This window comes from Acomys russatus, chromosome 5 (assembly GCF_903995435.1).
Source record: "Acomys russatus chromosome 5, mAcoRus1.1, whole genome shotgun sequence".
In the NCBI taxonomy this organism is placed as follows: domain Eukaryota; kingdom Metazoa; phylum Chordata; class Mammalia; order Rodentia; family Muridae; genus Acomys; species Acomys russatus.
Genome location: NC_067141.1, coordinates 61238266 through 61262409, shown reverse-complemented (window position 1 = coordinate 61262409; position 24144 = coordinate 61238266). Strand labels below are relative to the sequence as shown.

Below are 24144 nucleotides of genomic sequence, written 5' to 3'. Positions count from 1 at the left end.
CCGACTGCTCCTTGCATACCTTGTCCTTAGCTTGGTGCATATCAAGTAAATGAAACAGACAAATATCCATGCCAAAGTGGATCTTGTACTCTAGCAGAGGGTGACAGGCAGTAACCAAGTGTGATGCATAGTAAATCCCATTGCATGTGGTACGGTGATGGGTCCTACAGAAGGGGGGGTGGGAAGCAGGTCTGTAGTGGAGGCAGGTTGTGGCTTTATACAAGATAACAGAGACAGAGCTCAAAAAGCAGTGAATAGTCCTCCAATTGCTGGGACAGGGCAGAACACCCACATGGCCTCCCTGGAGGGGATTTGCCCAGCTACTCAGCTCTGGTACCTTTCAGTAAAGTTATTAACTTTTGCTTTCAGATGGTCAGGATGGCTTTGCTCCTGCTGCCGCTGTGGCTTCTGCCCCTCACTGGGGGATCCCAGAGGGCTGAGCCCATGTTCACTGCAGTCACCAACTCAGTTCTGCCCCCTGACTATGACAGCAACCCCACCCAGCTCAACTATGGAGTGGCAGTGACGGATGTGGACCATGATGGGGACTTTGAGATCGTTGTGGCAGGGTAAGTGCCTCCCACCCTGAGTTTGACAGATATATCAGTCAGCTCTTCTGGTGACACGGTTGTGTGACAGTAACTCCAAAACACAGTGCAGTGGCAAATGCTTGTTCTCACTGGGGTCTGCAGCCCCTTGTGGTCAGCAGCAGCCTGGCTGGCTGAGCTGCAGTTTTAGGATGCTGTGCCTTTGCCCTTTGCCACAGCGGCGGGGGGGGGGGGTGGGGGGATGGGGGGGGGTTGGGCAGCTTAGAGGAAAGCTATTGAGTCTATAGGCTTTTCAAGGCGGCCTCCTGTCACACATCAGCGTCCTTGGTCGTGCAGGTATTACTTCCTTCTCAGAGATGTTCTACCCGGCAGGACATAAAAGTGTTAGTGTGCAGAAGGGTTGCGGCATGCTCACTGACTCTCATGGCACTTTACGTAAGGCTAAGAAAACGTTAATTAGCCATTTCAAAGAAGAGTGAAGATGGAAATCAAGAGGGATAGTTAAAGCCTCCCCTGGCCAGGCATGCTGCTTGCTGCTCCTCCGAAAGAAAAATAAAAAGTAATATTGTGTGCAGCTTCAAGAGCAGAGACTCGGAGTTCAGATGGTTTCAAGCCATGCCCTGGGTGTACAGCTTTCTAGCTGTACGATCTTGAGGTTCACATGCGTCATCTGGAAGGGAGGGATCGCTCGGGTAACTTGTCCTGAGGCCTCACTCGGCTATCGCGTGTGAGAGTGCATCGTAAGTTCTGCCAATCACCACAGATACTTGCTATTTATTGAGCGTCAGTGCGTGCCAGGCTCTGTACTTCATATTCCACACGCATTGCCGTCGCCCCTCTGACAACAGTATCACCCCACATAGAGGTGAAGAGTTGGGACCCAAAGGTGGAGAGAAGGAAACATAGCTTGGTTGACAGATTGCTTGCCCAACAGGCATGATATCCTGGGCTCAGCCCCCACCACTACATGCGTGCTGTACACACCTGTGATTCCAGCACTTGGGAGATGGAGGAGTACTGTGAGACTCTGTCTCTGAAAGCCAAACAAATGACAACAATTGCCTTTTCCTTTTTAATTTTAATTTTATTTATTACATATACAGTGTTCTACCTGCATATAGCTCCTGTAGGTCAGGAGTTATAGGTGGTTGTGAGCCACCGTGTGGTTTCTGGGAATTGAACTCAGGATTTTTCGAAGAGCAGCCAGTGCTCCTAACCTCTGAGCCATCTCTCCAGCCCAATAATTACCTTTCTTTGTATAACATATATATATATATGTATATGTATATATATATATGTATATAGGACACATACATATATAGGTGTCCTAGAGTTACCAAACTCTACAAAGTTTAGTCATCACTTCAAAAATTAGCCAGTAACAAAAACATAGCAGGGGCCATCTGCCTAGTTCTAGGAGGCCTGAGCTTTTTTTGGTGCCATAGAACCAAGTACCTAACAGGTGGCATTATTTGTAGCAGTCATGAGGAACAGTCAAAAGTGCTGTCCTCAGAAATGGAAGAATTAATTGGTTTTAAACATTTCTGTGAAAGGGTCTCATCTATCCCAGGCTAGTCTTGAATTTGCTATGTAGCTGAGGCTAGCCTTTAATTCCTTTTACCACCACCCCTCAAGTGCTAGGGTTACAGGCAGGTGTGACAACTCACAGTGAAGAATTGGTTTTAGGTTTAACCATATTTAACCCAATAGTTGCCAAACTTTGTACTTCAGCTCTGTTTTTGAGAATTATTCGATGCTAGACCTTCTAGAAGCCAAGTGGTGTTACCCAGTATGGTGTTCATTAGGCGGGCACATGTGACAATTAAGACTTGAAGTACAGCCAACATGGTCAAGGGATTGAATTCCTTCTTTGCTGTATTTTTGGATACCATCTTCTGATATGTACTCTGGATGCCCTGAAGCTTGCAATACCTTGGTACTGGGTTTACAGACATGCCTCACCATGCCCAGTTCAAGGAACTGAATTTCTAATTCTAATCAAATAGCCACATTTCAAGCTGGCGGTTCAGTTCTGCTTAAAGAACAGAAAATGATAAAAAACAGTGCAAATACAGACGGTGGCAGGGATCCACTTCTCCCATGGTGAGCCGGGCGCCTCACCTCTGTTCATCCTGTAGTGCCCAGATGTCCCCTGAAGCAGGGAGAAGCCAAACCGTGCCCAGTGTAGTTCCCAGAGAAACATGCCACCTTCTTGTTTCTAAGATGGGACAGGAACCTCTTCCAAGGAAGCCCTGGGGCCAGAGGACAGAGAACACCACTTCCCTCCTCCTCCCCCACTACCACCCCTAAGCATGATGGGTATGCTCTTTATTCAACTAGGATCCTGATATGAGCTCATTTTTCTCACTAGTTACTATGGAAAACCTAAGGCCTGTGAACAGCAAGTCCCTGTGCCCTCCTTTGCTCTCGTGGAACACCTGCCGGGTGTTACCATGCTCCCCCTCCCCCCACCATGGAAAGTGTCTCACTGCCTCCACAGGGAGGTTGTCTATGGCCTCAGTATCTTAGGCAGCCCATATCCCTGGTGTTTCCTCTGCCCTGTCCTCCCCCTGCATGGCCACTTCAGGAGATTTTTGTTGCCCTCCTGTGGTTACCCACTTTTTTCCCATGGTCCCCCTGGGGCATGAAAAAAGCCTTGAAGAGCAAAAAAAAAAAAAAAGCTCCCATGGAGGAAGATGCAAGGGCCTCTCCCAAGTCCCTTTCATTCTGCCTCTTTAAAGGCTCCCCTCTCCGAGGCATGCTGACACAGTAGCAGGAGGCCGCACCACCCTCCTCGTGATTCATCTTCCAGCTGCAAAAACAGCAGGGCACAGAGAAACTCTCAGCCCCGAGCTCATCCTGACCCAGTCTGGACCCCCAAAAAAAAAAAAGTTCTCTTTTTCTTTCTCAGGTCAAAGGTAGTGCGTGTACCCAACAGAACCATTGTTGATGTCCGTTACCGAAGCCTTGGCTTAAACATGGCTTCCGAGCGTCTCATTCTGAGCGCCATCTTCAGTTATTCCTGAATTCCTTGAGCATTCGGCTCCTTCCTTTCTGAGCAATGGCTGTGCATTTCACCCCCCTCTCCCACAAGGCCTTGTCTCGCTCTTGTGTCCTCTGAGGCCGAGAAACTAGACTGTCACTCTCAGTCAGTGTAGAATGACTACCCCATGTCCAGCTTGCCCTGGTCCTGTAGGGTGATAGAGTTACCCTTTGGAAACAAGGTCTAGATCGTAGTGTCCTGGCCCCTGGTCCTCTCCCAGGCAGCTACAGAAGTCACTCCGAGCAATGTATTTGTTGCTTGCCCAAAGGGAAAAGAGTTACAGGGAGAATGGGATAAGTGAAAACGGAGAAATCAGGCCGCCTCCCAGCTGCAGGTCAGCGGTTCTCTGTGGCTGTTGCAAAGCATTGTGGATTTGTGGAGCATCAGGAAGACACGTTCTAATTTAAGTACCAACATACATTCCAAAGGCAAATACGACTTTTATTATCTACAGCTTAGGATGATTTGTCACTGTCTTCTCCTTTGGGCTGGATAACCAAGAGTTGACTACACAGACGTATTTAAATCAGGACCTTGAGAGGTCATTTAGTCCACCTCTTGCCTCCCGACAAGGCCAGTCCTGTAGTGTGTGGATGAGCAGAGCACTGAGCATCATCCGAAGTGGTGATCCTTCTGCCATCCAGCTCAGTTACTCAGGCCAACATTGATTTGACTAATCTGGGCCCCTCGGATGGGAGCTTAATAGGCCATTTCCCTTAGCCTTTGTTTCGTTGTTGCCTTGAAGATATAAAGCCACCATTGCTTCACATAGAGACAGCCAGGATTCCTGCCCTGCCTCTCATCTACTGAGTCCCTGGCAGCATCTCTGATTTAGACTCTTACTCTTTCGTGCGCCCTGCACCAGTATTAAATTTTGCTTCCTTCTCTGTCTGATTGTAGACTCTCTAAGAGGCATGTCGCAGGAGTTGATAGTTTTAAAAATTGAATTGGAATGCCTCTACCCGGAGCACTGGGTGTCTGGTAGGGGCAGGCCCACTTATTATCTTACAGATCTTTTTATTAGCCCATCCCTGAATGCATTTACTTTTGCAACCCCTGGGAAAATGGCCAGCTCTTTGGTTTATAAGGCATCTAGTACTTGAAGTTGCCTTGGATTTGTTGACCTTGTAGTGTGTCTGACCGCAGCCCCTGTTACTTTGAGTATTTACTCTTTGAATAGGTTTGTTTTGCTTTGCTTTTTCAGTATCCTCGGTCTGGCTATTGACGGCATTGATTTTGCACATGTTGCGGGTGGGTTTGTGTTGTGTTTCGGATTCTTGAGTTAATTGTGATGGAAGGCGTGTGCGTGCTTCTGACTCTGGGAGGAGCAGAAAATGACCGCCCTTTGTTCTGCGTGGATGGGGGAGGGAAGGGGCGGCTCACCGCTCCTCTGCCACAGCTGGGCGAGTGCCTGCGCATATGGAGGGCTTATCTGCTAACCGGCAGGTGCATGATTGAGGTCTGCGGATAGCTGCCTCCCTGTGGGGGCGAGGGGAGGACTTGATCGCCCCCAGAGAAGGCTGCGCACGCACAGACCATTGAGGGTCTTCTGGACTGTTCCCTGGGCAAATGGAAAGCCCAGTGGCTTCCCTCTTCTTTTCACTGGAACTAAACACCCAATCTCCAGTCTCATGGAGTCTGGAGAGGGATTCCTGTCGGTGTCAATCTGCTGCAATCCTTTACAGCAGCAGCGGTGTAAGGGCCATCCCCGCAGGTCTGAGATCACCCTTCTGGCCCTGTTACCCGCAGGAGCTGGCTCCAGTGGAGAGACTGTAGTGGTTGTAAAGTTTAAACCATGATTTAGATCAGTTTTTCTACACAAAGAGCATTCATTTGGTAAAACCTTAGCGTGCTCTTCACACTCGGGAGGGTTTCACTTAAAGGACGCTGCAGATTCTAAAGCAATGTTTTGTTTTGTTTTGCTTTTTTCCCTCCCAATTTTGCAACTATGTCAGGGAACTTTTTTTTTTTTTAATTTACTAAAGCTAATTGAATTATTTAAAAGGCAAACTGTATTCAATTACCTGATTAATCATGATCATATAGGAGACACCACTAAAGATAATAAGAACAATGAAAAAGAATAGGATATTTATCTATGATTTAACTAAATCAGCACTTACCATGGTATTATAACTGTAGGCAGATTTGTGTGGTTGCCGTGCATGCATATGCATGCTTTGAGTAGACAGGTGTCATAAATAATAGGTTCCATGTGCATAGAAATACATTTAGGTTTCTATGCTATGTTAAAGCTCATGTCTAAATGTATACAGATGTACACACAGATACATATGCTTTTAACAAAACAGGAATAACTATGTTTGAACTTTCAGTCCTGTTGGCTAAAAAAAAAATGTTTTAGGGCTGGGGAGGTCGCCCAGTTGGTAAAGTCCTTGACTCCCCAGAACTCAGGCAAAAAGTGCTGGCATGGTGGAAACACTTATACGCCCAGACCTGGGAAGGCAGGGACCAGCAGATCCATGGGACTCACTGACTGGCCAACCTAGCCTACTTTTTGAGTTCCAGGCCATGAAGAGACTCGGTCTCAAAAACAAGGTGCCTGGTGCCTGAGGACCAATGCTGGAGATTGCTCCAATGTCAACACACATGCTTACATGTATGTATCTGTACTTGGTCACACATATGGACCTGCACACACATGGGCATTAGTATACACACACAAATGATACATTTGTTCAAAAGTTTTGATATTATCTTAAACTTTTACATTATCTCGTTTGGTTTCTGTATATATGTGTGTGTGACATAGAGGTTTTTATGTGTACGTTTGTGTTCAGACGTACTCCCACATGTCTGTCTGAGCATGTAGACATTAGAGGGTCAATATGGCGTCTTCTTTTATTGTTCTCCTCCTTATATATTTAGTTTTGAGGCAGGGTCTCTCACTGAACCTGGAACTCACTGATTTGGTGAGGCTGTCTGGTCAATAAGCCCCAGGGATCTACCTGCTCCCCGCCCCACCCTAGGCACTGGAGTTACAGACCTCCTCGTTGCTGTGGGTTCTGAGAATCCAAACCCAAATTCTCATGTTCATATGGCAAGTACTTTATTAGCAGAGTGATCTACTCAGGCCCCAGTTTCTGTTTCTACTGTAAACTGTTTCTCTTTTAATTACACTTAAATATATCTCATTGCAAATAAATAAATAAATAAATAAATAAATAATCAGACAATATAGTTCATGAAGGTAAAAATCCACCTTTCCCAACCTCTGCCCTCTCCTGCATGCTCACCTCAGTCACTCTCAGAATAACAATTGTTTCCAGTTTGGTATTTGTTTGTAGATAGAGAGATAGGGATATAGGTGGATAGATGATAGATATCTACCTATTCTTTATTGTATATATATATACACTTAATTTTGGGAGGAGTCACTGTGATGCATAGTGTCACACTTGGTTTTTTTTTTTTTTTTCCCCTGTATAGATGTTCAAGTAAGTACATGTATCTTTTTAAAAGTTATTTAGCGCGGGCATATCATACACATTTCTTCATTTTTCGAGTGGGCTTTACGTTGCTTCTCATTTCCAACCACTGCAGGTATTGACACACTGCACGCTGTCCTTACAAACATATACAAACTTTTTTTGGTAGATAGCAAGAAGTGGAAATGCTGGCTTAAGGAAAAAAATGTATGTTTTAAGTTTTAATGGCCATCACTAGATTGCTCCTAGTTTCGATCTTTTTCTATTTATTCATAGGCTGTAAGCAAAAAGTAAGCTTGGGGATTACTTAGTTCAACAGCTGTCTGAGCCCCTATTATACATGCAGCCACCCACGTCCCAGGATCTGAACTTTATCAATTTAGATTAACAGTTCCAAGAAAGAACGAGGACTATTCTCCCTCCGCAGAACCTGCTGCTGCTGTTAAAACCCAGGCAGAGGAACTTCAATACTTTCTAATTCAAACAGCAAAAAAAAAGGACTTCCTCTAAAGCCTTCTCTGAAGAAAAAAAAATGTATTTCTTAAACGGGTCACCTTTAACCCTGAGACTCATTGTCATCGGTGTCACGGAAGAGTGATCGTGGATGCTGAGTCTTCAGCTGTGGTACAGCACGATTGGCCCCTGACGCTGAGTACTGTAAGACCCTGTTAGAGCCGCTAGGCCTTTCTTACCCCATTCTCAAAACTTCCCTAAGAAGAGCTCTCAGCAGTGTGTAGCAGGCTTTCCAGAAATATCTCGTCGCTGCATGCATGCCTCCTGCTCTGCAGCCCTGGGCAGCCACGAACAAGGGCAGGCGACAGACTCTGCCAGCCAGCTCAAAAGACCCAGGCCTCTATGTCCTTCCTGTCCGCAGGCACACACACAGAAAAGGGGCAGGATTGCAGGGCGTAGAACAACAGCCACCCAAAAAGGCCTGTGGCCCTGGTCCCCAGGAACCATGAATGTTTTCTTACGTGGCAGAAGGCACTTTGCAGATGTGATCATGCTAATGACCTTTTGATGGGGAGGTTACTCCCACATAATTATAGCACTTTTACAACAGGCAAATGGGAGGTAGAAGAGGAGGTGAAAGTAATCCAAGATAGGAACAGTTTGCCCTCTCTTCTTGGCACTGGAGGTAGAGGGAAGGGCCAAGAGCCAGGCCAGGGGACAACACTGTAGGTACTACTGAAGTGAAGGAGCATTGCCCAGCATCCCTGGAAGGCAACAACCTTGCCAACGGTTCATTTTGGCCCAGCGAGACCAACATCAGCTGTCTAATACACACGATGGTAAGATAATCAATTTGTTCTGCTTTAAGCCATTAGGTTTGGGGTGATTTGTCTCAGCAGCCACAGGAACCAAATACAGTGCGTAAAAGGTCAAGTGCTTGGTGTCATTTTTCAGAGAGGTGATGGCCATCACCTCAGAGAATTTTAACAACGGTATTTTTATAATTTCACAACAATACAATGCATCTCTCCAACAAATGCATCTCTCAAAATCAGTGTCTGTTTCCTGTCAGAGGAACATGGCTTAGTTTTAAAAATAAGTTTTTAATTAAAAAACTATTTGTTATTATTATTATGTGAAGGGCAGGCATACCACTTCACACCGCCATGGAGGTCAGAGGACATTTTTCAGGACTTGTTTCTTCTCTCCTTGGAAGGAGAGTAGATCCTGGGGGTTGAACTACTTGTGGAAGCCATCTCCTCATGTGGAGCCATCTCCTCAAACACCACTTTGCTCCTTGGTGACCTTGGATGAACCCCACCTATAACTCACTGTTGGGCTCCTGGTACCATGATTGGCTAGAGGCAGAAGCGACTCAGGGTTTGTAACAAGGTTGTTACTCACTGTCTCTAATGGGACAAACACACCCAAACTAGGAAGGTCCCAAATAGCTAGTGTCATTCATGAGACAAAACACCCCTGGAGGTCACCATCCAAGAGCTACAGGCACCCCTGGAGGTCAGAGGTCATCCAGAGACTCACAGAGGCACCTAAGGGGGCAGAGGAGAGGTAGTCAGATAGGTCTGTTTAGTGAGGGGACATCGTAGGCCTCTCAGGTCAAAGCTGGTCACACTTCCTTGTTGTCATTTATTTGTTTTTGAATTTGTTTTTAAAGGGCATGGTACCAACAACAACAACAACAACAAAAAGCCCTGATTTTTGCAAAGAAGTAAAGAGTTTTTATAAAAAGCCATTCAAAAATAGTAATATAATTAAGACACTAAAATTGCCGCTGCCGCAAACGGCAAGGCTACTTTTAGCAACCTGAATTTTTCATCCATTCAAAAAGTCAGCGTATGCTCTTGTCTCCCGTCACTTGCTTTGAAGCTTCTCTCCTCCCCATTTTGTAAGTGATGGACTGGCCTTCTTAGCGCCCCCAGCCTCACTGCCAGGCAAAGGAGAGCCGTTGACCGTTGGCAGCTCTACAGCGTGGGCTCCGGAGGCCTCTGACTCAGCCTTCCCCTCTCCTCTCAAGGCCTGCTGACTTGGGAAGCAGATTTGCTGCTTTCTAAATGCACGCAGATTTGAAGCCATCAAAAGGAAGCGTGCCCCTTTCTGAGTTTCAGCGTGATCTGCCCTGCTTGCCCTCACCTGCTTGTAAACCAGTTTTGAAGGCAAAGACCTTCAAAAAAAACCAACAGGGAATTCCTTCTCATTTTAACCACCACAGCGGCCCACACAAGAAACAGCATGTCATCGACTCCAAGTCACAATTTTTGTTACATTTTAATATCTCCCAAACTGACATGTGATTTCCAGTTGGCAGCTTGCATTGAGTCAGCAGCTCTTCCTCTTCTTCTAAAGACTCATGAAGCAACAGTGAGCTTTATCGCCAGTGAGGCCTCAGACTGGATTCAAATACTCTGCAGTGCTGGCCCCACTTTGCAGATGAGGAAACTGAGGTCCAGGGATCTGCTCGGGATCCCAGGGGTGGTAAAAGATGCCAGCACAGTTCTCTATAAGCCCGGTCAAATCCAGCCTGTTAGTGTGTTGTTTAAATCATAATCTTTATTAAACCTTTTCCTGCTTGTCATATTAATAACCCAGAAGCTTATTTTTCACTGCCCTACTGTGGTGGCCCATTTTCTTCTCGGAGTCTGTCAATTTTTGTATTATATATGCCGGAGCAAATTTATTAGGTACAACTTTACAATTCTCGTGTTTTTCTTGGTGAGTGGATCCATCATCGATATGAAGTTTCTTCATCCATCCTTAATCACACGTTTGGCCTGATGGCATAGCTGGTAGGTTTTCTTTTCTTTAGTGTTTCCCGGGCTACCTAGTGTGGGCGTCAAAGGCCCACTAAAGCCCCTCGGTTAAGGGTTTTGTTACCGGCTTGGCACTGTTAGGAGGTGATGGAAACTTTGAGAGGTGTAAGCTTTGGGAGGCTATCAGTCGCTGGGGGCATGGCTCACCCCAAAGGGGATGCTAGGGCTCCAGCTTTTTCTCCTCCCTCTTCCTTCTTCATGTCTTAGCCGTGAGTGACCGGGTTTTGGTCTGGCTTGCGCTTGCACCATGATGTGCTCCCTTCCTGCAGGCCCCAGAGCAACAGGCCAGCCAATAAAACCTCTGAAACAGTGAGCCCCGAACCCTGCTAGCAGAGCTCTGGTTTTGTAGTGAGAGAAAGCTGCCACACAGAGTACACTTTTTACAATCTTTATGTGGGGGTTTTGTGTGCTTATCTGAGGCAGGTACTTCTAACTTGGTTGGTTTTTTTTTTTGTTGTTGTTGGGTTTTTTTGTTTTTTTGTTTTTTTGGTTTTTTTTGACTGTTTGGTCACACCCAATGGTCTCCAAGGATTTAGTCAGCTTCTATAAAATGAGAGCATCAAACTGCTCAGGTTCCTATGCTTCTTTCTATTATTTGTTCATTCCCATGTTTTTAAAAGCTGTTTTTCTTTTTCCTTTTAAACTACAATAGCAAGATGAGGTGGTGCTTGCAGGCCTGTAAACTCAGCACTCAGGAAGCTGAGGCAGGAGGATTAGCCTGAGTTGGAGGCCACCCTGAGCTACACAATAAGACTTTGTAAAAAATAAAATGTTTTATTTATTAAAGGGCTTTTAAAAATTGAAAATAAGAGAAGCTACTGGGTTTTTAATTTTTCTTTTGTTCTTGCCTATTGATTTGGGGTTAATACCCTTTACTTCTCTTTTATTTGTGGTTTAGTTTGAATTTTTATGATACATTTTAACTGTGCAAACTCTAAAATTATCCTAACCTCCTTCAGGAACAATACAGGCCCCCAGCACACTCTAACTGTGCATGTGTCCTCTTAGCATGGGAGGGTGTTTTAGACTTGCTCTTTATTAACCCTGCCCGTTACAGTGTTATTATTATATAAAAGCTATGTTTTATAGTTATAGCATTTTTTTACTTGTTCATCTTCCTCCTTGCATCTCAGAAAGGCCACTGGGATCATTTTTCCCCCTTACTTGGTATTACCCCATTTTGAATGTTCTTTATTCTGTGCCAGATGCTGGTAAACTCCCAGGTTTTTCTTTCTCTAAAAATATCTTTATTGTGTCTCTGTTCTGGAAAGATGTTTTTCAGACCAAAGATTATTTTCTCACTGTCTCCTAGCTGCTGGTTTTTGCTTTGGATGCCTATTTCTAGTAATGGCATTTCTTCGTAGACAATCTGCTACTTGTCCTTCTCTTTTCTTCTCCCCCCACCCCCACTCTTTTTGTATCTTATAGTTTCACAGCCACATGTAGAAATAGGAATCTCTTTTGTGGGTGTGTGGTGTGTATGTGTTCATATGTGTATGCACCTGTGCGTGTGTATGGAGAATAGAAGCTGACATAGTCACTGTCGTCATCATTGCCGCCACTGCCACCACCACCACCATCCTCATCCTCGCTTTGAGACAGCATCTCTCATTGAACCGGAAGCCGACAGATTTGCCTAGACTAGCTGGCTACTAAGCTTGAGATCTGCGTGTCACCAGCCCCTTGCTGGGACTACAGACATATGCTGCCATGCCCAACTTTTACATAGGTGCCAAAGACTCAAACTCAGGGTCTCCTGTTTTCACAGAAAGCACTTATATCTACCGAGCCATCTCCATAGATAGCCAAAGCTTCTTTTGAGAAGTTTGAAGGGGAAAAAAAAAGTTTGTGCTTCTTAAGTCAGAAGAGTCAAGTCAGCTCCAAGTAGTTCTCGGTCTTCATCTTAGAAAAAGTTCCCATGTTCTTCTCTCTCCCCTTTCTTTCTGGAAACTCCTTGTAGACATGCTGGGCTCCCGGCCTGCCTTCCAAGTCCTTAGCCTTGCCTGTAGCCTGTCCTTTTGTTGCCTGTAGCCTGTCCTTCATTGCCTGTAGCCTGTCCTTCGTTGCCTGTAGCCTGTCCTTCGTTGCCTGTAGCCTGTCCTTCGTTGCCTGTAGCCTGTCCTTCGTTGCCTGTAGCCTGTCCTTCGTTGCCTGTAGCCTGTCCTTCGTTGCCTGTAGCCTGTCCTTCATTGCCTGTAGCCTGGCCTTCGTTGCCTGTAGCCTGGCCTTCATTGCCTGTAGCCTGGCCTTCGTTGCCTGTAGCCTGGCCTTCATTGCCTGTAGCCTGGCCTTCGTTGCCTGTAGCCTGGCCTTCGTTGCCTGTAGCTTGTCCTTCGTTGCCTGTAGCATGTCCTTCGTTGCCTCTCTGTGCTGCTCCAATTCACTGACTCTTCATTCATTTGCATTTGAACTACTACTGAGTTCTAATTTCAAATACACTTTTCCCTGTTTGTTTCTAAGAGTTTCACGTTATCCTTTCCAAATCTCCCTAATAATTCCAAATGTGGTTTTACTGCTCACCTGCTTTTATGAGTTTTTGCTCTTTTCCCTTGGAATATTTCTCATGTGGCCATATTCTATATTTGACAATTCTGTCCTCAGTAGTGCTTAGAGGTTTTGTGTGTGTGTGTGTGTGTGTGTGTGTGTGTGTGTGTGTGTGTGTGTGTGTGTTTATTTCTGCCTACTTATAGCAGTTTGCCTTCTAGTTATGTTTTCTCGATCTTACAATATGGGAGCTATACAGTCATAAACTAAATGCCCATTTTACCAGAGAGGCTTTCTGTCCACCTCTACCAAGGGCAACAGGTCCTACTGACCTGATAACACTGGTTCTTTCCAGTGGCCCTGGCTTAATGTAGGATTCTGAAGTTCTCCCTTCCTGGACACTGTGCTGCCTGAAGAATGGTTAGTAATATTCTTTATGGTGCTTTTTGGGTCCTCTTCCCAACTGTTCATCACTCACCATTCTGTGAATGGGGTTGCTTTTAGAGACTCCTTTTACATTTCTGAGTCTAGTAAAATATGGTTTTTATCTAGTTTTATTGTGGGAGGATTCTTTAGTAGTCTAAATTAAAATGTAAACAGGAGTCTGGGGCTCCCAACAGACTTGGGGTCCTCAAAGCTTTAACATTCAGAAAGCATGGAAGGGGCACGAACAGCCAAACCAGCCATACTTCAGATGCCTTGTCTTTTAGCTCCTCAGAGATACTTAAACTTATTCCACACACAGAAGATAGACAAGGAAGTGTGTGGGGGTGTTTGTGTGTGTGTGTGTGTGTCTCTCTGCCCTCCCCGTGTGTGTGTGTGCGTGCGTGCGTGCATTTGTCTATGTTTGTGTCTATCTGTCTCCCCCCCCCCCCCCCGGTGTGTGTGTTCGTCTGTCTCTGTCTGTCTGTCTGTCTGTCTCTGTCTCTCTCTCTCTCTCTCTCTCTCTCTCTCTCTCTCTGTGTGTGTGTGTGTGTGTGTGTGTGTGTGTGTTGGCATGTTCAGTGGGCCCTGTGCCTTCATGTAACCAGACAAGATCCTTAAGCCTGACTTCTCTGGAAGAAAACGGAACAATCATAACCCACAACCAGAGTCTGTTGCTAGGACATAGTTGTGTCATTGCTGTTGACTTTGCAAACAGTGAACAAAGTGTGTGACTGCCACATCAAAGACCACCCTCACCTGCCATCTCCTGTGCTGTTTATAAATTGTGTGTAGCCTGTGAAGTCACAGACTCAGCCAACTTTGTAGTCATTCTGTATGCTGTCCATGAGTGGGAAAAAGAGCAAGCCAATGAAGACCCCACTTGTGGGAAGCACTATTGGAGAGCAGCATTGCTTTGGCAGGGTGCTCTTCGCTCAGAATAAGGTGGCAGGATCGGATGCATGCCCTCCGCAGCACCTTTATAGCCTCTGTGAGGAAAAGTCCTCACTCGTTAGAACAAAGTTCCAGTCCCAGGATCCCGTGGGCTACCAATTAAAGCAGCCCATTGTCCACTAGGAGTAGTGCAGGGCTCCCTGTGACCTAAGGCTGCCCAATCAGTGTCTCTACCCGGTTTCTTCCTCTTGACTCTAAGAAAAAAAAAATTCTCCTTTAGCTCACCCGTCATGAGTTGTAAGCACCTGTCACAACTACCACCCACCCTGTTCCTTGACTCATAGGAAACCCTTAAAGAATGAAGGCACCCAGAGAAAATCTGGTGGCCATTGAGGGCACGGTCCTGTCCCTGAGGTCTCTAGACCTATGTGTCTCCCACGACTCTTCTTCAGGTTTGAAATGCCTTGGCCACACCCTCAGTAAATCCTCCTCACCTTCCTGCTACTCTAGTGCGATTTTCATCATCTAATACCAAGTCTACGATACAAGTTAGACAAGAGCAAGCCTCTTTTCAAGCCAGAGCAAGCCCACTGCCAGGTGCTGTTGCAGACCAGAGACCCAAAGGAGACGTTTAGTCCGAGGGAAGGGTCTTTGGAATCCATCTGTTTTCATATGTATGTATGCGTGTGTGTGTGTGTGTGTGTGTGTGTGTGTGTGTGTGTGTGTGTGTGTGTTTCAGGAACACAATATGTTGTTTTTAACTGTAAATACCATGCTATATAATAGCTTTATGTTAACTTACATTTCTGAAACACGGGGTTTTGCTAGTAGAATCAGATTTTAAAAGACACTAAAACAAAATGTATATATGTATATATTATGATACATATGACCAATAATGTTCTCTAAAACTGCAGGTTCCTAAAAGTAGGACATTTGTGTTTTGGTGTATCTGTGCACCTACAATGCCTAGCACATAGTCAGTGTTCAGTGAAATGAAATAGGCAGGGGTCTTGTGGATGGATGAAGGCTCTTAAGTAAGGGAACTAATGAAAATAATAAACATTAGCTACACTCAGAAGTGATTGATTCAAGGGCCTTCGCCTTGAGAGCAGCATCAATCAATTCAGCAAACAAATTCTCTGCCTACCTATTGTGTGCATAACTGTGTGCCCAGTTCTTTTGCAAATACATGAATATGATCCTGTCCCATAAATCCTCATGGTCATTGGAGAGATAAGTTGTGTCTGAAAATAACTTGTGTGCTTGAGAGAAAGAACTCGTCCATGCTCAATGTACTTGGGGGGTTTATATCCCCAGTGAATGGTCCAGTTTCTTGGAAATACAGAATTTCACTTGAAGTAATATGGCACTTTTTTTAACCCCTCTATGGAATTTCTCTGTGATGTTTTGGGTTTGATCTTTTACTATTGCAGCCAGGGTCTCTATATTCATTTTCTTTTCATTAAATAACAATAATTACTTGTTGACTGAGTAGTCCCAAGGGACTGACAGCTCCATGGAGCCTTTAGTCCTAGTTGTTTCTAGTTCCTTTCTTTGAAGTGAAATTCTCCAGAATGAACCGTTTCCTGGCTTTGCATGTCCAGGATTGAAAACTCACAATGGCATATGGCAGTTGTGCACAACACGAAGCTTTTCCACGCTCGCTGAGCCCTGGAGGTTAGGAAATGAGAGCAACTCCTGCCTCATTGTGGGATGACTTAGCTGAGCTCGTTAACACATGCATTGCCTCGCACACTTACTTTTTGTGGTGAGGTCAGTTACAGTCAGTGATCTCCTGGCAATTTTTCAAAAACATAATACGTTGTTTTTAGGTATAAGCCCCATGCCGAATAAAAGATTGCTTAAACTAACCCCTCCCTGCTAAAATAGTGTGTCTTTCCCCCATCATGCCCCCAGTTCCACCTGCCTTCACCTTGGGTCTAGGCAATCACTATTCTACTTTTTGCTTCTTTTGTGGGTGGGGTTTGGTTTTTCGAGACAGGGTTTCTCTGTGTTAGCCTCGGCTGTCCTGGACTCGCTTTGTAGACCAGGCTGGCCTCGAACTCACAGCGATCCCTGCCTGCCTCTGCCTCCCGAGTGCTGGGATTAAAGGCATGCGCCACCACGCCCAGCTTTCTACTTTTTGCTTCTAAGAGCTAAGGAATTATCAGCCTTAAATTCAACATGTGAGTGGGTTCATTTGGCCTTTGTCTGTGTCACTTAGCATAACGTCTTCCAGGCATATCCATGTTGTCACAAATTATAGGACTGTCCCCTTTTCTTAAAGCCTAATAATATTTCATCTGTTATATATTTCACATTTTCTATATCTAGCCATCCATTGGCGAGCACTTAGATATGGTTGTGTTCCAGAACCTGGCTGTTGTAAAAGTACTGCAGTGAATATCAGAGTGAGGAAATCCCTTCAACATACACCTGTCCTTTCTTTGGATACAAACCTAGCTGTAAGATTACTGGATCGTATTTTTAACTTTCTGAGGAAACTATATATCATTTTCCACCATTATTCTTGGTATTTTTTCTTTGTAGGAAAACAGATTTTTCTCATCAATAACCTATTATTGTTACCTTTCTCCCCAAGCTAAAAGCAATGAGAGAAGAAACAGCAGGAACATCTTTAGCATTTTCTTCCACTTCTCCAAATAAGATGGGCTGTTCCAGGAGACTTCACAGTTGCTTTCCAATCTGGGGAAAGTGTTGCCACACCTAAGCGCCATGCCTCCAATTCTCATCAGCCACTGTTCCCTGAGGCGGGACTGGGAAGGCTTTGGTTAAACTCTTTCAGCACCATGGTCCTGGACAGCACCAGGGATGTGGACTAGATCTTCTGCATCTCTTTGTTTTCACAAATGAAGGAGACTGGAAAGTTTGGGAAACTTCATTATCAAAGTTTGCCTTTGAGAAGAGTCACTAACACCAAAAGGCAAGAACTAGTGAGAGAACAACTGTGTGTAAGCGTCCAAAGCCATATCTAAAATCTGAATTAATCTTTCAAACACATCTAACATTTCATGAGAAAATAAATATTTAATTTTAAAACTTGAGGAAAAAAAAAAAGAAGAAGAAGACAAGTTCATTCCTGTTTTAAAAATCTGTAGCGCTTAAGAAAATTCCTAGGCATATTGGGAACTGTCTGATGGCTATCAGATAATACTGTTTTCTATCTCGTAGTAGAGACAAATGAGATAAGACACGCAGAGTCCCTAGCACAGCACCTGAAGTTACAAAGTTCCCAGTGCTTTGTGTGTTTGGGGGTGTGTTGCAGTTATTTTACCAGTATGGCCTAATAATGTTTGTTTTCTAACCTGCTAGCAATCAATCAAGACACAGACACCTGTTATATTTTAAAATAGCCTTAGTTAACCTGGGGCAGGGCAGATATTAATCCCCTAAACTACTTCCCATAATGGGGCAGGTGTGGGATCCCTGCCCCAATCCCATGCCATCTGCTTCTAATAACTTCTATCAAGCTACCTCCCATCCATTATGCCAAATACTTGCTAATGTTCTTCATCTGGGCCAAGTCTCCATCCACACCAGCCATGTGCTTTTTCCTCCACCTAACCCATGGCGCAGCCTTCTTCTCCTCTTCTCTCCTGTGGCCTGTCTTCCTCCCAAGATTCTCTCTGTCCACCCCCTCCCCCCAAGCCCTGGAACCTTAGCCACGCCTATCCCGCCTATCCCGTTTGCCTTGGCCAGGTGTGACGGACTTTTATTGGTCAAAGAGGTTAGGCTCTTAGGCAAGGGACAGTGGGGCACAGAGACACCAAGCAGTAATTCGCATCAAAATACATCAGACCAACCTCCAACAGGGGGTGAATATGTTTATTTAAGCCTAATACAACAGGAAGAATTTGGCTGGGCTGACCTTTACCTCAGCAGCTTCAGCGCCTCCCTGTTCCTTCTTCCATTAGCAGAAGGATACCATGGTAGTGTATTTTGTTTTGTAAATTAGAACTGCATATTGCCGTTGTTAATTTTTAACACGGTCATTTTAACATTGTTATTCTGTGTTGTCTGCAGACATACAACCCTAAAATAAGGTATCTTGCATTTTACTTGGTGTCCTATAAATCAATGTCTCACAGGGGAGAAAGTTTATTTGGCCCTATTATATTAGTCAGCTCTTATTCATTCATTTTACAATTTTTTTTTTATTAAGCTACCATGTGCCAGGCACCTTGCTGAGCCCTGGGGGTTGGTTGTGAACGAGAGCAACCCCGGCCTTCACAGAGCTCAGAGAGAATCAATATGCCTGATGAATTAAAGAAATTCTTACTTTGGGAAATAATTTCACCTTCCACCAACCAAATCCTTCATCAGAATTCATAATTTGTATCCAGAATCATTTCTCACTCCCACTGTCCATTCTGACTTAAAAACGCTAATAAGAAATGGAATGATAAAACAAAATGGGGATACGAGGGAGGAGGACATGACTTGGGCAACCTATGAATTAATCAGCCCCTGCATAATCAAGAGGTGATATATAAAATGTAAGTATCATAGTTCATGGCTTCTTAAATAATTAAGCATATTAAAGAAGGGACAAAAAGACCACATTTCAGAAGAAATTAGTAGCCTTAAGGCAGACAGTGAGCAAAAGAAGAGCACTGAAATAGCGTTTCTAAGCCTTTTCTATATTGTAACAAGCCAAGCAGATAGCAGGAAGAGGGATGGCTATGCGATTCTCCCATATATTTTAAAGTAGTGAATGCCAACCTAGAGGTCACAGAGTTATTATAAGGCGTCTGAGGATCCATCTATGTGTGGGCACTTTATCAATACCTGAGCGTGCAGCTACCAGTATATGGTGTTTTGTTTTGTTTTTTTTTTAATATTAGAAAGTATCTCCATACTGGAAAAGAGTTGAAAAACCAGTCTTAAAATACATACTTACGGGCTATCATGAAAACGGGGTCAAGAGCAGCCAGGGAAAGGTCACCCACAGAAGAAACAGTGGGAGACTTAAGACATGAAGGATGAGGGAATTTTAGGAGTGGGAGAGCGAGAAAAGGAGAAACGGAGACTCACAGAACCGTTTAAACTAGCTGCTTCTCCCCCAAGCTGGGAGGCCTTAGAACACGGTCCTTAACTCCTGAGTGTTTCCTTGTCTACAGAAACAGCAATAACTTGTACCCTATATCGCAGCACTTGGTACTGAAAGGAAATGAGAGACGGGGGTGGGGGGTGGAAGAGTAGGAAGTAGGGAGATGGAGACCTAAGGGAGCTAGCCAGGGGCCTGGCCTTTGAACCCAGAGAAGCAGTGATGTACATCCGGTTCACGGGTGGGAGGAGCTATGATCATGTGACCCAGCTCAGTAATGGGGCTGGACGGGAGGAAAAGGCCCTTACCCTGTTTTGAGTCCTGTGGGTTGAATGATTGGGGCTTTGGGGCAAGCTCTCTTCTGTATTCAATCTATAGATTTCAAGTGCTAATTTCAGCCAACCAGGAGAGTGGATAATACCTGTAATTCCAGCCACCTGGGAGGCTGAGGGAGGATCACAAGCTAAACGCCAGCCTGGCCAGAGTAAGAAGACCCCTCTCTCTAGATGTAAAATAAAATGAGGGCTGCAGAAATAGGTTGGTTATAAATAAATAAATAAATACATAAATAAATAAATAAATAAATAAGAACTTTGCCCAGCATGCACAAGGCCGTGGGTTCAATTCTTAAGAAAGCAAAAAGAACGCATTTCAAATGCAAATTTTATTTGAAAGCACTTCACAGACACAAGCAGAGGCGATATTTAATCCGGATACCCCATGGCATACTGAGGGTGACATATAAAATTATCCATCCCAGCAGTCAAGCAAAAATCCACGCAGGGACCGGGGGATAGCTCAGTTGCTAAAAGTGCTCTCCATGCGAGCATGGATTTCATGCCTAGAACCTACCTTAAAAAGCCAGGTATGATGGCACTCACTTGTAATCCCAGCACTGAACAGGCAGAGACAGGCAGATCCCTAGGGCTTGCTGGCGAGCCAACCTAACCTATCTGACAAGCTCCAGCCTAGTGAGGGATGCTATCTCAAAATTCAAGGTGAGCAGCTTCTGAGAAACAACACTCAGAATTGTCCCCTGACTTTGACATGCATGTGCACACATGTGCTTATAAACACACACATGTACGTATAAACACACAACTAGATTCTGTGCCCAATATCTGGAAAGTCTTCAGATGTTGGCTGCATGATCATCACTGCCTACTGTCCCACCACGCATCTACTCATGAGCTCTTTCAGTCTTGCCTGTCAGCCAATATCTCATCGCTGCTCTCTGGTCATTTCTCATCTTTAATAAGTGAGATTGGTTGGAACTTTTAGTTGTGGTAGAAACTAACCTTCTGTTATCCTGTCCTTCATTTTAAAAAAAGGCAAAGCATATCTTATGAAGATGCACAGAGACAACTTATGTAACACAGACTTACCAGCTGAGCCTGAGAAAGCAGTTACAGGGCAGGAGGGGGACAGCAGGACTGACAGGAGCCAGAGACCAACCAACCACAGCCAGGATGGCTCTTGGTGTTTCTGCCTCTTGTCCCTGTATCCATGCCTTGCCTGTCAGCTTAATTATTTCAGAGTATCTTTCTCTGTGAGTCTGGCACCAAAACTGCCAGTAATTCTGGGCATAAATCTCCCAGGCTGAAAAACCAGTGAGAAGGCTCCAATTACAAGAAAAAGACTCTGACTGGCCATGTGCCTGGCCTGGGGGATTAAAGGAACCATGTGGCTATGAAGAAGGAAGGGTGGATCCCCAGATGTGAGGGATTCTATCCGTAGGTCTAAAAGGGGGTGATGAGAAGACACCCAATCATGGTGTGTACAGTCACTTATTCAGTCACTGAGTACCTGCTGTTTGCCCGGCCCTGTATTCTGCACTGGGAATGGGTGGGTGGGAGATTCGAGTTTCTGCAGAGAAGCAGGTTGCACACCGTAGCACACACAGGTGTCTTGTCTATACGCACACCTTCCAGGAAACCCTCCAAGATCCTGGCGCTGGCATGCCTACATCACCACCTGCAGGGCCCCCAGCACAGTCCCCTGCTCTTCCTTAGTTGCCTTGGAACCCTCTAGTTAAAGCATCCACTTCAGCAGCCATTTGTCTTCCCTTCTAAGCCTCCATTTTAGTCCTTTACAACCCTATTGAGAACCAGTGATGCTCTCACTGACACTAGCTAGCTCTCCAAAATCCACATGCTCAGAATTGTGCACTCAGGGTGGGAAGCAAGGCTCCCTATGAACCCAGACTGGGAAAACAACGGAGAAGAAAATCAAGCAAAATTGGTGTCTCTGAGTTTGTCATCTGTGAGCTCCCTGGCTTAGGACAGAGTCGATCAGGGCTTATCACTGGGGCCAAGGTGCTACCAGGTTCTGATCTCACAAATGTAGACGTCACAAAGGTGTACACACATCCATCTATCATATTTGTGTGAGAAATGTCCAGGTATTTTCTGCCAGGACAACAACTATTTTGAAATTGTGTGGATGGTTTTGGCAATATTGCCTTGACATCCCTCTGGTTTTTGTTTGTTTGTTTGTTTTGTTTTTTTAGTGACATTATGATAGGCTCATGAGCATAAAAGCCTGTTTTCAGTCAAAATATCTGTACGGTGGTCCCAGAACTTATAGGCTACTCAGTCTTTATTTAACTTAGGAGGCCCTGGAACTAGCACTTAGTGAGCACTTGCTGTATACCAGACTCCATGGTTTGCCCTGCACACATGCTCTCACTGATGAGGGCCATGCTGCTGCTTCCAGTCCTTGAAGGAGGGAAGTGAAACCAAAGGACTAGTCTCATCCAGAAGGTCAGATAGCCAGCAAAAGCCAGAGCTGTGAAGGGGCTATGACCTGTTTGGGACCCTGGGCCTTTCCTGACCTGGGCTGGCCTAGAATAAAGTTGTTGCCATCTTGTAGCAGAAATAGCTACATAAAGATAATCTACATTAAAAAAAATTTTAGTCCTAAAATTTTATCTATATTTCTTTGGAGGAGTAACTAAAGAGTATTTTAATAGTCCTGTTGTAGCTGGTAGGATGTGAGGAGTCTTTCTTTCTTTCTTTCTTTCTTTCTTTCTTTTTTAACATTGTCCTGGGTTGGACAGTTGGCGATCATGTGTGAGTACCCAGAAGTTTGTGTGCCACAAGACCTCAAGCCATAGGGTCCCAAAGTCTGGAAAGCAATGCTCTGTATAAGGCTGGTGTCCCAAAAGCTGGCGTTCACTGAGCGGCCGCCATGGCAGTCCAGCTGGATAGCTTCTTTGCATTACCTCAGACAGGTCACACCACTGATGGAAAGTCTTACTGTAAGATGCTGGTGGACTGCTACTGAGCCAAAGTCTGCACAGCCGCTGTGCAGTCCACTCCAAGCAGCCATTCCAAGAGACCCTGACCAGGACCTTTCCCTTTAAAGCTGAGTCAGTTGGACTCTGAAAGGCAGAGTCTGCTTCTGTTGCTTACACCCAAAGGATGCTGCTGAGCACCGCTGCTCCCAGTCCACCGCCTCCTTCCCAGGATCCAACCCCACAGTGGCTTGCAGACATTCTGTAAGCAGCATGTGAGTGGGCCTTTAGATTGCTCCTATGACCCCCTTTCAGTGTTCTAACTTCCCAGAGAGTAAAATTGGGAAACCAGGAATGGAACTATGGCTCTGTTCCTTACTGTCCAAAAACACTAAGGTCAAATGAATTCCCCAAAGCTCATAGCTAACAAACAAACAAACAAAAATTCTCCTTTAAGTGTCAGATAGGCAGGGATGGGTGGGCCAGCTTCTGCCTCACATGGCAGTAATGATTTGTTATGTGCATGTGGCATTTCCTGCTGTGTACAAGGGTTAGAGAGTGGCTTTCATCTGAACAGGCTGGTGGCTGGGTTTCTTGGGGACACAAACACATTTGGTGTTCATAGGTACTTTGGAGCTTTGCTGAAGCCAGAACACATCTGGCACACAAGGTGCTGTTGTCACTCACGCCCCAGCTCATCCTCAGTGACAGACGCACAGTCCAGTTGCCAAATGTGACTATGGCAGAGGTACACAGAAACACGAAGAGCCTTGTGCTCTTCACTAGCAGGATGAGAAGAGAGCTGGTGTCCTGCTTCCATGAGTGCCCCGAAGAAAAGGACCGTCTCGCTTCTGCTGGAGAAAGAGCAAACTACAGACCTATGTATTTTCAGGAGCAGTGAGATAAAGGAGAAGGACTCCATCAGCTCATGCAGCTGGAGATGGCTAATGAGGCCAGTGTAGTTCACAGCACAAGGAAAATGTTGACAAGAGAACCAAGTATTTTACATAACACCATGCAGTAGACGTAGTAAGAAAAAGGGGACTTATTTGTGGTTCATATTTTTCTTTTCCTTCCTTTCTTTCCCCCTAGCATTACTCTCTCCCTTTCCACTCTTCTCCCTTTCTGTGGGCATTTTGGGACAAATGGCAATCAAGAACTATTGCCCTCACTCAACAGCAGCCAAAAGGATCCCTGGAGGTTGTAGCATCAGATGCTGAGGGGTAGAGCCAGGAGGTGGGCACAAGTCCTAAGCTCCTCCAATTGGAAGCTCCCCAGAGCCTCATTTTTGAGCAGAACAATTCCTGCCTGGAAGACTAGTTTGGAATTTAGTCGTTTGAGCTTCAGCTTCTGAGATTCTGACTTCTTCTGCAGCTGTCTGTTCAGAGCCTGGTCCTTTGGCTTCCACTCTGAAGCAATAAGCTGCCCCTCAGCCTATGAGGCAAGGTCTTTTTTTCACCTGAGTCAGGCAGGTTCTTCTCCTGTTGCTTGACAACCAAAGAGGCCACTAAGCATTGCCCACCCAAATGTGTGCTGTCCTCTTCACAGGGGCTCCAGCAAGGCTGTGTCACTGGTCCTGCAGTCCAGGACTTTTTCCTCTGAAATGACCTTGGGAGCCTGTTTCCGCACCACACCAGAACATGGCACCTTATAACCATGCTTCTGTTTGGACCCAGAACAACGTTACCAGCTCAATCAGCTGGTTATTCACTGGGC

At 45.2% G+C, this 24144-nt stretch overlaps 1 protein-coding gene across 1 annotated transcript in view; it reads left to right on the top strand.

Annotated features, from left to right (window-relative positions):
• The first annotated feature begins 369 nt into the window (after positions 1 to 369).
• Crtac1 (cartilage acidic protein 1) overlaps positions 370 to 24144 on the top strand; it is a 122744-nt gene continuing 98969 nt past the window's right edge. The window contains exon 1 of the mRNA XM_051146583.1: positions 370 to 569. Coding sequence (XP_051002540.1) covers positions 370 to 569 — 200 coding nt within the window. The remainder of the gene's footprint in view (positions 570 to 24144) is intronic.